Genomic DNA, 17,884 nt, shown 5'->3' on the forward strand with positions numbered 1-17,884 from the left:
CGTCCATCTGACTACTAACGCTGTGAAGCTATTTGTGTTCATGTTTTTTGTTAATACAAAGAGTGTTGAACATGCATTCATACTGTGCCTGTTTGTGTTTGTGTTGTAGCTATTGCATTCGTCTTTCCTGTTGATCCAAAGCATTTAGAATATGCATCAGTGTGAAACTTCCTGGTTACTTGCTAGCATCATCTCTTAAAATGTCATACACTTACGGTAAGTAAATTGATACAGCTTTTCCTTGATGCCAACTGAAAGTGAGTAGCTGGTTTATGATATGTGGAAGTTTTTAGCCTGGAGCACTGCATTGTGCTGTGATGTCACAGCTCCAGGTGTCTGAGGTGAAGCTCATAGCTTTTACATCCATTAACTAATGTTCTCATACAGTATGTTCTTGTAGAGGTGAGGGCAAAAGGCCTTCAGAAAGAATTTACATGCAGACACACTGCACTTTTGTCCCAGGTATTTTGTAGTTTCAGACCATCAATGGAAGTTTAGCCTTAGTTGCAAAGCAGCCAAGAAAGTTAACTGCTATGTATCATTTCATTTTGTTTTGTTTCGTCTGCCATCTTTGTCTTTTAAACTCCATGTTAAACCGCCCATTAAAACATGAGCACTGTTGTGCTTGTAAGCGTAAACATTGTTGGTGTAACAAGTGTGAAATATGTACATCCAAACGGCTAAGCCTTTTTTATGTGCTGCTTCTTCTTCCAGAGAACTGAAGCCAGGGACACAGCACATGCATGTTTTCCATAAATTTTAGTTGTGTCCATTTTAGTTGTCAGCTATGATTGTTTGTGAAAAGTGCCAGATTTTAGGTTAAACATCCGCTGGTTCAGCCACTTCTGTCCGTTTTACAAAGTTTATCTGAATGTCACCTTTAACCTCTGAGTTGATACATTAAGAATCAATTTAGAAAGTCATATGTCATCTCTCTTTCTGTTTGGTTCTTCTTCATTTTGTAGTTTTCTTCTTGTCTTTGCCGGTGCATCATTACGGTGGCTGAGAGGTCTCACACGAATGCAAATTCAAAACGCTTTGCAAAACGAAAAAACACGATGACATTTGAGAAAAACACATAAAAAAAAGTTTACAAAACAAATACAAAAACTTGTTGCAGCTCATGGATACAAACACTCAGCGCTGCGCATGGATACATAAACTCGGCACAGCGCAGAGGCAAACAGATTGCACAACAGCACAAAAATACAACAACTTGGTGCAGCAGATGCAAATAAAAAGTCACAACACAACGGAAGTGGGGCCGTTATTAGGGATGGACCTGATAGCTTGCTAACGGCTCCGTTAGCAATAAAGTTACGTACCACAACTCAAACTTACTGAAGACACGCTTGGATTGAGTAATTAAAGTAAGTAAACACTGATCGTTTGTCAGCTCCACTTCTTGCACATTTTATTTTGTAATCCATAAGTTTTAGAAGTAATTTTAACTGGCAAACAGCGCGGACAGCTACGTTTGGGGTCCGATGTGCATGACGTAAGCTGCCAGACGAATGAATGGACCCGATCAATTTGATTTAGATAGTTGTTTACATACATATTAAACTGTACAGGAGGTTACAGTTATTAAAATTCACAAAAAAAAAACACTACAAATTAACTACTGTGAGTACAGAAATTATTTTGAGTAGCGGTGTGGTACGTAACTTTATTGCTAACGGAGCCGTTAGCAGCAGGCTATCAGGTCTGTCCCTAATAACGGCCCCACTTCCGTTGTGTTGTGACTTTTTATTTGCAGCTGCTGCACCAAGTTGTTGTATTTTTGAGCTGTTGTGGAATCTGTTTGCCTCCGCACTGTGCCGAGTTTATGTATCTATGCACACACTCAGTGTTTGTATTCATGCGCTGCAGCAAGTTTTTGTATTTGTGTTGTAAACTTCTGTTTTTGTGTTTTTCGCAAATGTCCGTGTTTTTTCTCTTTGCAAAGCGTTTTGAATTTGCATTCGTGTGAGACTTCTCGGCCACCGTACATCATGGACAAAAAGAACAACAAACAAAACAAAACAAAAAAAGCCCAAATATTTGTCTTCCTCTTCAAGTCAAGCTTGTCTACAGAACAATATCATATCACCTGTGAGTTGTTGGAGGGCTTGCTGGTATATTCTAGTCAATGTTGACACACTGATGACAATATTTAGACGTGTTCTTTCAGAGCTTTGCGCTGCTTGTAACTTTACAAAGATAATAATGGCTCCCACACACCGTCATGTACACTATACAAACAGGCACGCTAATACAAATTGATCCTTAGCGTCTTTTCTTCTTTCAACTCAGGTGATTGATGAGCCGTGGAATGGCGTGACAGGAATGCGCTGATCACTCAGTCCTCCAGCTCACTGAGTAAATAACTGCAGGGACTGCTCAATGAATAAAAGGACAAACGGATGAATGAATGGGGAAATGAATGAATGACACAAGTCCAGTGATGTGACTGTCTGGTTACAGTTAAAAAGCCGAGTCTTGTGCAGCGCTTTATAATGACGTGAATACAGAGCACAGCAGTCAAAGTAAACATAACAGCACACCTATTCAAGTCCTCACATATGAGGGGTAAAGAGGCTTTGCAGACTATCTCAAAATGACAGTATCTAAGCTGAAAGATGCTTATTTCTTATTGATTCAATGAGAAAGTCATGGTTGATGGTTTGTAGACTACCATCCTGACCCTTGAGTTTCTCTTTTTTGTTTTGCACGCTCTTGTAGTGTGACATAATCAACAACACGTCCAAGACGGCCCATGACTCTTGCATCGTTGCCTAGTTTGACACCCTGACCTAACGTAAATGACTTATATCCTAATGCCTACCAATAGGAGAGTATTTGCTCCCTGTCTTTGCATCATTATTTACCAGAGTGAGGTCAAAGGAACTGCCTGCAGAGCTCAGAGACAGGATTGTTGGAAGGCTACAAAACATTTCTGCTACACTGAAGGTTCCCAAGAGCACAGTGGCCTCCACAATTCTGAAATGGAAGAAGTTTGGCACAACCAGGACTCCTCCGAGAGCTGGCCGTCTGGCCAAACTGAGCGATTGGGGGAGAAGGGCCTTGGTGATACAGGTGATCAAGAGTCTGATGGTCACTCCTACTGAGCTCCAGAGATCCTGTGTATAGATGGGACAAAGTTCCAGAAGGACAAGCATCACTGAAGCTCTTCATCAATCTGGGCTTAGTGGCATAGTGACTATAAGACAGTAGCCTCTTTTCAGTGCAAAGTACATGAAAGCCCACTTGAAGTTTGCAGAAAACTCCACATAAAGGTCAAGCTCTTGGACATGTCCTGGATGTGCCAGACTTCCTCCATTTGAGAGCTATTGTCTATGGGGTAGTAATTTTAGATCAGTGAGCGAAAGATTTAAACAGTAGCATCAGGCTGCAATTTAACATCATTGAAAAAAAGAGAGAGGGGTCTGAAAACTTTCTGAATTCACTGTTTAGTGTTTCATAACCACTTGAAAAAGAAGAATTATTGTACTTGTGATTTGTTAGACTGAGCCCCCAAATTCAAGAATATTTCTTACAGCTGGAAATCAGAAGTGTCCCCACCATACTATATTACCACAATATTTAGGCCCTGGTTCAATATTATTGTGATTTTAAACATTTGGAGAAATTGAGTATTGTGATACCATATATTGTGATCGATAACATGTTTTCAACTGTTTGGCTGATTTGGCATTAGCCTTGCCTACATCAGCTATCCCTATCTCTAGGTGGTGTAATTTTATTTTCATGCAGTACTCCCTGCAGACCCCATGTGTCATATCCATCTTGCTCGCACCCTGCTTACATTCCTAATAGGGATGCACCGAAATGAAAATTCTCGGCCGAAACCGAAAACCAAAAATGAGGAAACCAAGGCTGAAAACCGAAAACTGAAAGAAATTATTATGCCAATTATTAGTACCATTGCATTTATGGCTATGACTGTGTACTGACCTCACTAAAATCAGTTGCAATTGCAAAAATTAATATTAATGCTTCAAAGAATAAACCAATTACAAAATTATGTAAATATTTATTAAGCACTTCATTCCAACAATACACAATATAAAATAAAATAAAATACAAAATAAAATGTTTAACTTGACCACAATCATGTCTACATTAAATCAGTGGTTCTCAATCTTTTTTTCAGTTATGTACCCCTGTGAAGTATTTTTTCAGCCAGGTACCCCCTAAACAGCCCAAAGCTTTTTGGCCAAAAAGAAAGACATTAAAGGGTGCTGTGACAGCTGTCTGATTTATCAAACTTTGTAACTGATAAACACTTTCAAATTACAAATATTAGATTTCTTTTTCATACATTTTAAATGTTAAAAATGCATGACTAAAGTCATGGCACATCTTCTCATCTCTAAATGTGGGAATTCAAATTAATGTAGCTGTTGAAAGCAGTGACTGGAAAGGCTTTAAACCCAGAGGTGTGCAAAACTCTGCTCGGCTGCAGTGGTCTCTCTGGAACAATTTGGAAATAAAAACATAGAGCCAGAAAGAACTAAAAACCTGTGAATAATAAACAAATTATAAAAAAGACTTCTCTCTTCTCAAACTGAAATCATGAACTTAGTTATAGATCAGCATTTCTTCACAAAAAATAAATCATAAACCTTTTTATGAATGGAGAGGTTGTGAATACAGTGATTGACAGAAATGTTCCAGTGTGGGTCAAACCATTCTGCCATGGGGGAGACTCTGGGTTTTAGGGTGATTAAATTTAAGAGCCTACAAAATATTAACTCTAGTTTATAAACTTAAGGTCCTTACACCCTATACTCAGTTTTTTCATGCAAATTATTTACACAAAATATTTACATTTTAAACCTGTAGGGAGTCAAAGCAAGCTTCCTCACCTGCAACATCATTTCACAGCGCGACATTGCTGCATATTTAAGTAGCGCATTTTCGCTCATGTGGACACGTCGGGCTGTCTCCCTCTCTACCAGGCTAAAAAAAAAGAGGCAAAAGCGCAAGCACTGATACAGACAGATATGAGGAGATATCAAACATCAGGTGGTGTTGGAGAGGAGGACGTTTCTGTTCCTCTGTCTACCTTAAAAATCGGCACCACCACCACCATGTGCGCTCGTTGGAGTGAAACTCACACAGCTGGAGCTGTTCCTAAACTAACGGGACTTTAGTGAAATATTTACCAGCACAGTCTCCTCTGACCTCAGACATACGACTTATAAAAGCTCCAGATTAACCAGCTAAATGACTCCTCTGACCAGTCTGGAACACAAACAGGTGAGCCAGTCTGTGCGCTGTGGAGAGAGTTAACTCCTCTCACAGAAACCCTCAGCTGTGCCCTTATTACTCTTATTGATCATATTTGACATAGAATGAATGAAAAGTCAGTCCCTCCTCTTACAAACTTGGCTGGCACAGTAAATGAAACAGTGAAACTAGACGGCACTGACAGCCTGGCTTTGCGTAAAAGTGCCGCGTTACGCACGGAGTGAAGGACAGAGAGGGACAAACCTCCTTTTATCTTCCGCTTCAAAAAATATCACTGTTTATCAGAGGGCAGAGAAAACACACCGCAGACGTTCGCAGCCCGGATGGGATTTTAGAATATACTCGCAAAAATGTGTCGCTCCTGACGTGCACAGAAAGGTGCTATTTTTCTTAAATAGTCTGCATGTATTTTAAAATCTCGCATACCCCCTGGAGTGCCTTTACGCGTACGTACCCCTATTTGAGAACCACTGATCCAAGCACGTGCTGGCCGTGGTTTTTGCTTGCGTCATCACAACGTCATGTTTCGGCCTTGTTGTTTTGGTGATAAAAGTCTTTCGGCCAAAAACTGAAAATGCACTTTTGGGCCATTTTCACCACATTCGGTGCATCCCTAATTCCTAATGTCTTTTCCCTGGTGCTGCCATATTTTATGTACCAACTTTCTCCTGCTCCATGACCGCCAGCTCTGTGGACCTCACTGGACAAAGGGTGCCACAACATTATCAAGTGGATAGAAGAAACCACTGATTTTATTACCTCCACCAAGTGTGATTGGCAGGGTTTGTTAGTTAGTTTGTTAGCAATATAGCTTAAAAAGTTGTGGACGGATTGTGAAGAAATGTTTGGCATAAGGAAGAACTGATTAGATTTTGGGAGTGATCCAGATCACCATCTGGATCCAGGAATTTTTAAAATAATTCTGTACTATTGGGAGATGGGGCTAATGGCGGACGTCTGCGCTCTCTGAGTGCTTTTCTAGTTTTTCCTGTTCTTCCAATACTTGGCGGACGTGAATCGATACAATACTGCCACGCAAAATATCGCAATAATATCTATCTAAAAACGGACCCAGTAACAGACCTGATTCAGGTGCAGATTCTCTTTATTGTTCCACAATGGGAAATGAGTTTTTCGGCAGGATCACACACACACACACAAAAAAAAAACATTAGCAGTGAAATAATACCCAATTATAAAGCCTGAAATTCAGACAAAATTCAAAACAACTAGGGTTTTCAAAAGATTAAAATTCTTAATTGTGATTAATCTCAGAATTTCTGTAGTTAATCATGATCAATCACACCCTTTGATCGAATTTTAAAATTCCACTATTTCACATTTTAAACCCTTTTTGGTGTCATTTTCTGTTTTTTTGACTGTCTTTAACTGAAGGTGATTGACTTCCTGTTCAGGTACAGACCTGTTTTTACATTAAAGATTTTAACAAGAACTTAAACACAAAAAAGGAACTTGATATGGATTGAAAATAAAATAAGAGAAAATTATAAAGGTTCAGGTGACTTTTGACTTGTCCACTGAGCTGTCTGCAATTTTTTTGAAAAATTAGACATTAAACTATTTCACATCACTGTGGCTGCAGGGAGATTAGAAAAGATTAGTGCACTGATTGTTGACCTTGATTAATGGTGATTAACTTGATTAATCTAGACAGCCCTAAAAATTACACATTATTTAAAAATCACACAAATCAGCAATGAAAAATCGACCCAGAGCTCATACCCAAATGGAAAAAAAATACAACCAAGTAATGCAACGTGTGCAAATGAGCACATCTGGCTATTTTTTTGGCCGTTTTTTGCCTCTGTAAATTCTCAGAGGGTGACTGGACTAGTTGTTTGTTGACTGACCAGTGGATGCCACTAAATTCTACATGCTGCTCTTTTAAACCCCTTTTAGCCACTTTATGGGTATAAAAAGGAATTTCAGAATGAGTGATTTTAGTCCATCTGTAAAGCCTTTTCTTGGTCACTTTGACAACACAATACTGATTAATGTTAAGATTTCTCTCTCGGTTGCCCATGTGGAATACTTATTATATTCACTTTATTTTTAAAGTTGCTCTGCCCTGCCCTTCACTGCAACATCTGAGGGAATCATGCAGCAAGTTTGCCGCTAAATGTTGTGCTGCTTGCTTTCTATGCTGATTTGTGCAAGACAGGTAGCCTACAGCAGCTTTTGCAGCTGTTGATAAATTACACAATCGAGAATCTGAGAAAACAATATGCTGAGCTAAGCAATATTACTCTTTTGATCTGAGAGTAAATGCATGTCAAGGACTGTGCAGATTATCACTGATTGATTCCTTCTACATGCACTCTGTTGTGTAATCCTTTGTTTATTCAAAAATATAGATAAGATGTGTTTTCTTTAAGAATAGGATGCATTTGGTGTTAAAAGATAATGTAGCATTGCTATCTGTAAGTTGGCCAGCATTCTTTTACTAGCACAGCTTCATTTGTGTTGTTGACATTATCAGCCTCGGCGCGTTGTTCGTGACGGTTCCTTTGTTGACTGAAGAAAATCTGCAGCTGAAAAATGCCCTCAGTTCTCCTGTAAGCACAGCACTCTGCGCTGAAGGTGTGTGGTGGGGTGGAGTCAGGAAGCAGCCTCCGGCACGAGGCACCTGTTGGGTCCCAAGTGTTTCTGTCTGTGGCCCGCTCTGACACATCCCTCCAGAACCATGGCTCGCAGCCCAAAATATTCCCTTAACCACCAATGACGCACATGCGGCAGCTGCCAACACTTAATAGAGGCTTTTCATATTTTCACTCTTGTCTGTGTCTTTCATTTTTTACCTTTACCATTAATATAGCTGGTTTTTTTTTTGTTTTTTTTTTTTGTTTTTACTAGAGTTTGCTCAAGGTGTTTGTACATACTTACAGGAGTTGAAAGGCTCCATAAAACATCTAATGCGAGAGTTGCGTGCCTCGCCCTGACAAACAAGTCTCCCTGTGTTGGAGCAAAAAGCCTTCAGGTATCCGCGTTAAGGCGTCAAGACTTTCTAACAGCCAGTCTTTAAAAACAATTAAGTGACCCACTTATGTAAACAGATTTTGTGTGTAAACAGGCAGAGAAAATTGATTCTTTAAAATCAGAACCTGGCAGGAAAGTGGTGGTAAAAATGCTCATTAAGACTTCAGTATTTGATTGATTGTAGAGATACTTCAAAGCTGAAGAGTTTTCACTCCACCTCACACAGAGGGGATGGTTCAGCGTGAGTTACTAGGACACAGTCTATCATCTTGTTCCTCTGGGAAACTGCCAACCGTTTCTGATGATGTGATGGAGACAGTTAAGTTTTATTGCACTCTAGTGATGTACCAATTCAACCTCTTTAGCTCTGATACTGTTCCGATCCGATGGCAGTGTTAAATTAATGACCTATAATCCTCAATGTGACAGTGAGGCTGGAGATATCTCGCCGTTTAACCTTGTGTTTGTGTAAGCGTTAAACTGTGTCATGGGTGCAGTTGTCTACATACTCTATTGTGTGATGTGTGTTAAAAAAGGATACTTCTAGAGGGCACACCAGAGAGCTTAGACCGTTTACAACAACCTGATGAGCAGGATGTAAATTATACTCTTCCTTGCACAGATATGAAGGTCCCAGGGTTATGGGACTGGGTTCATTGGTGGCTATGAGCCAAACGCCCCCAGAGAAATTGTTTCTCATTAATTACCTGGACTGTGGCACCCCACCCTTGTCTAATTTGACCCACTAATGTTGCATTTTTACAAGGTAATGAAGAGATTTTTACTCTATTCATAATGTTAAGATTAATGCAGTGTTTCCATTGCCTCAGCAGAGCCTCAGTCATTCCCCCTGACCCCCCACCTCTTAGTCCTCCTGCCAGTCACACACTTGGGCGTACCTTGGCGTACCTTCACATGTAGTTAACAGCAGGTATATCTCTGTGCTAAGGCAGCATCAGGTTTTTACAACTTTGACAAACACCTTTAAGTAAATTAAGGTTAGTAAGCTAGAATTATCATCACAATCTGCACCACAATCTCTGTACTTCTTCCAACAGCATCACTCACCCTCTGCTGTCACAGTGAACCCTCCTTCAGCTGGCCAGCTCTTTCATGTTGCTGCATTTTCCCACAAAATGTTATGCACTTTAGTGAACTGATAAAGCATTTCCTGGTTGGCAGTTGAAATCAAGTCCCTGGTGCGTTGTGATATGTGGAAGTTTTTGGCCTGCAGCACTTCATTGTGTAATGATGTAGTAGCCCCAGTTTTCCAGGTAAAGCTTAGCTTTTACATCCTTTAACTCTGCTACTACATGCTCGTATGCTGTTTTGAAGTTCAGGCAGAGGACCTTCAGAGAATTATTTACATTATGACGCACCACACTGTGGTTCTAATGGCTTTTTCATTTTCAATCTTTCACTTGAAGTTTACCCTGTCTTTCTAGTGGAGTTGACAGAGTTAAGTACTTTGATTTATTTTGTCTGCCTTGTCTGTTTGTGGTTAAGCATCACATCTTAAAACATTACCTATGCATGGATTGGGGTGTTTGGTATAACAGGGGTGAAAATCATCCATACTTCTTAATCTTTCTTTTAAGCCTTCCCCATGCAACTCACAGGCCACACAGGAAACCCCAAGGACAGTGAAGTTGCACATGCATGTGATGGCTGTCAACACAAAATAGCACAGAACTGAGCTGTGTATCTACAGTAGTTTCATGGGTCAACCAATTATCGTGACACCCATTTAAGCTATTTGAGTCTGGATTGGACCAATATCTGATACCAGCCTCAGATCTTTGCATTAAACTGGTGCAATAAACTGTATGTTTGTTGACTAAATTGTTGTTCTCTTTGTTTGCCACTTTCAGGTATATAACAGCACTGACAGACTCTGAGGAAGAGGATGAAGAGCTAAGCGATGGACAGCAGAGTGATAAAGAACAACCTGCAGACCAGCTCTCTGTCCTCCTCGAGAGGATCGACAATTTGCGCAAAGGCACTGACTCTGAAAAAAGGGAAAGTCTCGACCTTCTGCTGCAGCAGAGAGAGGAGGTGTGTGAAACTGGCTGTTAGCTCTCTGCATGCATTCAGTTCAGAGGTAGCAACTATGTCCATGTTATCCCCAACACTGCATTTTGTAAGATTACAATTTGACCTTTTAATTCTTTAGTTCATTCTGCCTATTATATAATGCTTATGTTGTTATTAATATGTGACCAAAGCTGGTAAAAAGTCCTGCAAGTAAACCGAGGTCATTTTTGAGTTTTTTACACATTATGAAAACGTAGATTCCAAGCTTTCAAATGGTGTATCATAAACCTTAATCTGAGGATATTTCACAAAGATATGCTCATTTGAATGTTAACTTCTAGTTCCTGTTTGTTCAGAGAAAACCAGGCTCAAAGTTTCAGGACTTCTCCTACCTTCAGGCAGGCTGGGTGATGGGCGTGAACAATAGAGCCACATTTACATAAAGTCCATCCAGACCAAGCTTCTGAATCGGACTGGTGACGCTCATCAAAATATTCCCCTAGGAAATCCGTCTTCATCAAACTTTCACTGTCGAGTGATCCTGAATTTTTCCCAAGTCTGTTGATAATTCTTGCTGCTTCTTCATAGTCTCTTCTACTTTTCTTCGCTGCAGGGTGCATCTTGAGGATTGTTGTTAAAGGTGATAACTAGAAACAGCTGTAGTTACGTGCCGACGGGGGATGGAAACTGGGGACAATGGCAGGCTGAGTGGCCAATTATCACCTAACAGTTTCGCTTTCCCCTCCCCTCAATCTGAAAACTGAAACTACGAAAAGAGGGCATTTTAAAACACAAAATTAACGCTTTTGAATATCACATTTGTGGTACTTTTTTCATCGAATGAGTAGTTTAAATGTTGGACTTGCATAAAATGAGAAAAAACGAAAAATGATCATTTTGAAGAAAACGACTTTGTATCCATTTTTCTCAACCACCGGAATGCCGACTTCCAGGAACTTTATCTGGCTTTGGTCACATATGACTTTTGCACAGGTGCCACAGTATTAAGATACAAGAAGCAAGAGTAAAAACATTAAAATAAAATAAAGTAAAAACAAGTTTGCAGTCCTAGTCACTGAGAGCCAGTCTGAGACAAAGGGGAAAAAGATGCATAACTTTATGGTAGATTTTGTTTTTGTTTGTACAAGGTTTGAATTTCAGATGTATTACAGTTTTGCCAAAGATTTTAGGATTATAAAAAGACAAGTACTCAGGACTTTATTTACCATAAGCTTCAGTTTGTTTCCCAGTAAAATGAGTGTACAGTCCTCATATAAAGACATAATTTGTTTAATATTATTCTTTCTTGAGGTCATTTTTTGTTTTATAATTTCCACATCCTGTTTAGTTTAAGATCAAAAAGCAATCCAAGCAAAATCTCAGCTAACACTTTTGTGTCCTTTTACAGTTTGGACAGAGCTCTTCGTTTCTTTGGCGGTTAACACGAGCTTACTGTGATGTTCATGACATCAGCTACACTCTGGAGGAGAAGAAGAGTCACGCAGAAACAGGTAATCGACTAAATCGTGTTTTTTTAAAAAACGGCCAGGCATCCAAATCTGATCACAAATTTCATACTATTTAAATGTCGGTTTCACAAGAAACAAATCCAACAAATCCATGCAGCTCCCTTTTCTAAATAATCCTTGTTTGGACACTGAGATCTTGGCCCACAAATGTAAACTTTAAGTGTTGTATAATCATCTAGCTTAAAACAGAAGCACTCAGAAGGTATCATTGCTAATCTGTCCACTACAATATAATAAGATGATTGACTATCAATAAGAGATACTGACATCTCTAGTCAGATAACAGCTGCGAGTGCTGGATTGCAAGCATAGTATTACTAGAGGTAGTAGATGTATTTTACTGGACCGTCCCTCAATAAATCAAGATTTACTGCTTAATATATATATAAATATATCTTATATATATATATATATATTAAGCGATTGACTTTTAAAGTGAAGGTAATGCATGATGGAATCAGCACTGCAAACATTGTGTTTCACATCTGAGCTTCATAGCAAACGGGCATAAAGTTTCTGTTTCATTTTCAATTAAGGGGATCAAAATGAAAGGGACACCTCGGCCTATAAAGTCATTGGTGCATTATGTTTTAAGAATGTTTGGATAGGGATAAGAAGTTGTTGCAACAGAAGCTTGATCATGGCAAAAATAACAGCTGCAATGCACTCATGTTGAAGCGGGCCCTCTGTATTTATCCCAAACTTGCATTAAAATATCTGCTTTCATGCTGCTCTCTTTGTCCAAGAGGTCACCAGTTCCACAATCCCTTACTATTTTTGTGAGGTATTTCAGTGTGTACAAGTGCCAGCATCTTTTTACATCACAGCATTTATCTGACCAGGCCAAACACTGAAATCTAACAGTCTGACTCAGATTGGGCTAATGTGGTTGAGAAACACCTCACTTTGTCTCGCACACAAAGTTTCATGATTATCTCAGTGAATAGAGTTTCTATTGCTCTCTTAGAACAGTGGGTCAGACACTCAAGGAGAACAGCTTACTGTCTTAAAAGCAACTTTCTGGTTATAAAACGGGACTCTTTATTCAGACACTGAAATGTCTCATGTTCCTCTCACAGACTTTGGACAGTAGACCATAATGTTTTTTTTTTCCCTCCTAAACAGAGGCTGTTTTGTGACTCCACAGAAGTGGCCTGACCTGTTTCTATGTAATCCTTCCTCATCAGTGTGCCTCTGATCAGAGCTGGCCAGGTGCTCTCTGCAGAGACACCTGTGCCAGAGACATGGATATTTCCAGCAGAAGGGCATCATATTTAACATTCATTTAGATATTAATAGAGCAGATGGAATGGGGCGCTCTGCACTGAGTGATGAAGGATTTAATACTGAGCCCTCTTCTTAGATTGCATTTCATTCCACTTCTGTTTTCATTGCTTTTATCCAGCGCTCGCTTTCTTGTATATCCTGTTGTGTTTTCTCAGTCAACACACCCCCTGATTGTCATAATCCTCTCTCTCTTCTTCTGTCCTGTGAACAAGAATGTCTACAGCCAGTGTTGTGTGTGTAATAAGTGTTTCAGAGGAGCATCGTCATCTGAATTTTTTCTTTTTCACTCCTTCAGGGAAGAAAATTGGTGAGGAGGCGGTGGGCCTGAACCCTACATGTGCTGACAGTCATCAGTGGTAGGTTTGACTTGTTTCCCTCATTTCTGAGCTCATCTTTTAAACATCAATAAAGCCTACAGTTCACAAGCCAATTAGTGGGAGTTTTAATGCTCATTAGTACCCTGGTATTGAGCATTAGCCTGGTATTATTCTTGACATGGAACTTGAGAACCCTGATAATTCACACCCCTGAATACATATTTATAGTACCTAGGTTTGTGATTGTCTCTGGCAGTTGTGTTTTTATCTCTCACTATCTTAGTCACTATGCACCACATTGAAATAGAATGATCAGAAACTTTGATCTGGTGTTTATAAACTCTATTTTAAGATACAATGCTTCAGACTGGATTTTAGTATGAGGGGCTGTTGTTATGCCTCCATGATGGTGATAGCTTGAGTCCAGAGGCATTATGTTTCCAGGTCTGTCCATCCTGAGCAAAGACTTTCTACACAACTTTCAAAAATTGTATGGACATGCACCTTGATTTATCTCATGAACACCCCATCTAAGCAAACTTGAAGGGATTTTACTTAAAATTTATGCAAATGTTCACTGTAACTCAAGGATTACATGATAATATTTGGAGATCAACCAGAGGTTGAGGTCCCCAGGCCTCATGTTTATACCTTGTTTGCTCTAACTCAAGGATGAATCAGTAAAAGCTGTCCAATTTCAAGAATGTTTGTGGTACTTTCTGCCTTTATTGGGTTGAGACTTCTGCAAAGAGACAGGAAATATGGGGATGGAGTTGGGGAAGACAAGCACCAACCAGCGCCAACAACGAGAACTGATCCCAGGACCAGTGTGTTGAGAACTAGCCTCTGACTGTGAGCACCTGCTCTACCAACTGAGCTAAACTGATGCTTGTAAAGGTTAGATCTTGGATGTCAAAAATCTAGATAATTGGGCCTCATGTTCATCCCTTGCTTGTGAAAATAACTCAAGGGCATTTTGAGAAAATTTCTCCAAATGAGCGAGCTCCCCTTTTATAAACAGTGAACATGCATTTTCAGCACAGGACCTCTGAAAACTTTTTCAACTTACCTAACAAATCTGTTTGATGCTGAATTTTGAAAGCCAATCAGTATATAATCCTGGACTTCCCGAAATAATTTGTGAATGATTTATTCAACCTCTCTTTAATGCAGTCATATTAAGATATATCTTTTTTCTCTCAAAGACAGACCTGAATTAGCTTACATCTTTAATTTTTAAACAAATGTGTTATGGTGTTGTTATTTGAGCAAACTAAAGACATGTCAACTGATACTAAATAATAAGAAAATTTTACCATTTCCAGGTTCATACCACTGAAGTTATTCAGTCAAACCTCTGTGTAACTTACTATTTATAGTTTAACTCAGATTCACCAGAAGTAGATCAAATGACACTGCACTAGCAATGTAATGAATCAAGAAATGACACTATGTTTGCAGACTAATCTAGAGGGGTGTATTTCTGTTTTGATCAGTTATGATTGCTTTTTAAGGTACAAATATGGGCAAATGCACTTTGAAGAATTGGCTCACAGGGTTGCACTGGATTTACCGATAAATTGGCTCCTCATCCTCAGAGGTGCAGGTCGTTGTCAAAGGACAGCTGTTGCATTGCCAGATTGGGGATTAAGAACCAAATGCTGAGTCTATTTGGCATACTCTTGATAGCATATCCAGTTTTCTTAAACCAGGTCCATTTTTCAACACTGACAGCAGATGCTTGCTCTCAGTTTTTGTTTGGCTCCTGGTTAAAATCTAAGAGAAAGGATTGAAAACCTTAAAACTGCCTTCAGTTGTCTGTGGCAGCTCACCTCCAAGCCTCTCTTGAGGTCATCTGTCAGCTCTAAAGCCGAAGGGAAACACTAATCCCTTACATACACTTCAGTTCAATAAGCTTTATCAACATTTCCTCTTATCTTTATCTTTAAAAAGAGGAATAGAGCTTTAAAATTGCATAATAGACCATTGTAGTGCATGTTCACAGCTGAAATATGAGCCTGTGGGTTTCCTCACGCTTCTCTCCTTACAATATTACAAACCTGTACATCGTGATTCAAACTGTAGCTGATAAAAGAAAACAAATATTTTATTGTTGTTTATATTTGTTTTCTCCATGATGCAGTTTGATGGCAGGTAAATGGCTACATTTTAGCACCTGGTTAAACCCTGATCTAGTTAAACTTCTTCGGTTATGAAAGCATGAACACAGGTACTTTCCCCAGATGGGGGGGTTGTTTTTTTGAGTGATGTGTTGGCCAGGAGCAGCTGTTCCTCACTGTATGAGTGGATGTTTGACTCAGGCAACTCTTCATGGGAAAATACTGAATGTAACTTCAAGGAATACAGAGGAACATTTCAGAGGAACATTTCAGTGAACCAAAAAAGAAAGATTACCTGTAGTTCCCACTAATGACCAAACCAAAGAACTGTGCATCATCTGTCCAGTAAAAAGTTTAGAGCGGTGCTTTCCAGCTGAGCATTGCTGCATGCAAACGTGCATGTTTGTGTGATAATAGTAGCTCACCCTCCAAACATATCCTTCCTGCAGACCCCCTCAGCCACTCGATAGCATCACAGCAGGGAGAGGAATGTAAACATGGCCCGGGTTCACTTTGCTCTGATGGATTGACGGTGACACAGGAATCACTCCGCTGATAAATGGTTGTCTTTAATTGCAGTTTCTCTTCCTGTATGTTGGTGGTTGTTTCACAGTGAGCTGTACATATTTACTACTGTACATAGACGTTGCTTGAGGTTATGCTTTCTCTGCATATGGTGCCAAGGTATTTAGATTTGTGTTGCACGCAAATGATAAAGCATTGATGGGGCTATTAATGGTTACTGATACCTTTAGAGAGGGAAGATGTTGATTTGTTTTATGGTGCCCAGGACTGCCTGCTGAAAAGACTGGGACCATGAAAATCCAACAAGTAAGTCCTCTGTATAAATCTGTCTACTCATATTAATTCATAAGCCTAATCTTTCAAAAGTCTTGAGATCTTTTTCGCTCCGAAATCAACAAAGGCATGCCTGGCTATTTAGGAATAGACAGACATGAATGCATCAACAAGTGTTTTTGCATTAAGATTAACAAAGTTATCACTGGCTGTAATGGACCTCCTTTTTCAGGTGGGCCCCAGAAAGCTTTCCCCTTCCCCCCCTTATGAGTGGCCCTGATGCTGACCATAACAGTGAGTTTCTTCTTTAAATCTGAAATGAAAACTTAGTTTATCTGTATACATTGTACGCTAATGTGGCGCCAGTGTGCTCATGCAATGTCATTTTCAGAGCTTCTCTTTTAATCAGATATTCCTTGAATAACAAGTAACAAGACTGAACACTACCAACACTTTCACATGTTATTAAAATTAGGGGTGCACCGATTGATCGACCAAGATCGGTATCGGCGCCGATTTCCTTAATTTTAGGAGATCGGCGCTTGGCCAATCCTTGTAAATAAGATCAGTGGATGAGATCGGTTTCATATGCCTCTACCTACTGAAATGTGAAAAATGAAAGACTACAGGGACTGATATAATTTAGTAGTTTGGACAGCAATGCTTTAAACTTTTCATTTATATTTGAGAGAACTACCTCATGTGCAGTTAAAACAACAAGTTTGTATTGTTTCACGGGTATTGTTCAATGTTATTCAATAAAATAAGATTGGAACATTGAAGGTGTTTGTCAGTTAAAAAAAATCGTATCGGCAAAAATCGGAATCGGCAGGTCAGGCTTTTTAAAGATCAGTGATCGGTGATCAAAATGGTAGTAGTATAAAAATCTATCTACTGGAGTAAATGTGAAGGTTCTAAATTAATCTGAACATTATTTTCAGAATATGTGTTCTGCAAAAACAGTACTCAAATTAAAAAACAGGGTGTTTCACACATGCACATGAAAATTTCTAGAATGTCTGAAGCTCTTCCTGATTTATGTGTTCACACTTGTCTCTAACAGCAGGATGTTTTCCCTGACAGACAAGGTAGGGATCAAGGAGGGGCATTACAAATAGGCTAGCAGGAGAAATTCTGAGTAAAATGAGTAAAAAAAATGTTTGCATTCACACATTCCTTGAAAAGTTCAGGAAATTTGTACATGTGTAAAAAATATGAACCATTTTTTTGTTCACACATGCAGCTAAAGCAGGTGACTGGAGGGGTAGAGGGCCGTCTCAGGAGGCTGGACATGTCATAAAAAGAACAATGTGGAATTGGAAGAGGAGGCAACAGAGGCTGCTTTATGGACTGGTCATTATCAACAATCACAAAATAATGATAACAGACTTTTCTATTTACTAGCTAACAGATTAAGCATCAGATTGCACTTCTCTTCTTTTAAGAATTTTTTGGCAGGGCTTTATTAAAGGGGAGGACAGGGATGAAAGGAATGACATGCAGGAAAGGAACCACATCCTAGACTTAAACAGGGTTCGACATTAAA

General features: G+C 39.4%; 1 protein-coding gene across 3 annotated transcripts in view; it reads left to right on the forward strand.

Annotated features, from left to right (window-relative positions):
• Positions 1 to 17,884, forward strand: part of LOC121511320 (regulator of microtubule dynamics protein 2) — an 83,995-nt gene that overhangs the window by 22,392 nt on the left and 43,719 nt on the right. For all 3 annotated transcript variants that reach the window (XM_041789955.1, XM_041789953.1, XM_041789954.1), the window contains exons 3-5: positions 10,125 to 10,308; positions 11,696 to 11,798; positions 13,399 to 13,459. In XM_041789955.1, the coding sequence (XP_041645889.1) occupies positions 10,125 to 10,308; positions 11,696 to 11,798; positions 13,399 to 13,459 (348 nt within the window). The remainder of the gene's footprint in view (positions 1 to 10,124; positions 10,309 to 11,695; positions 11,799 to 13,398; positions 13,460 to 17,884) is intronic.

Source organism: Cheilinus undulatus, linkage group 6, assembly GCF_018320785.1.
Source record: "Cheilinus undulatus linkage group 6, ASM1832078v1, whole genome shotgun sequence".
Taxonomy (NCBI): domain Eukaryota; kingdom Metazoa; phylum Chordata; class Actinopteri; order Labriformes; family Labridae; genus Cheilinus; species Cheilinus undulatus.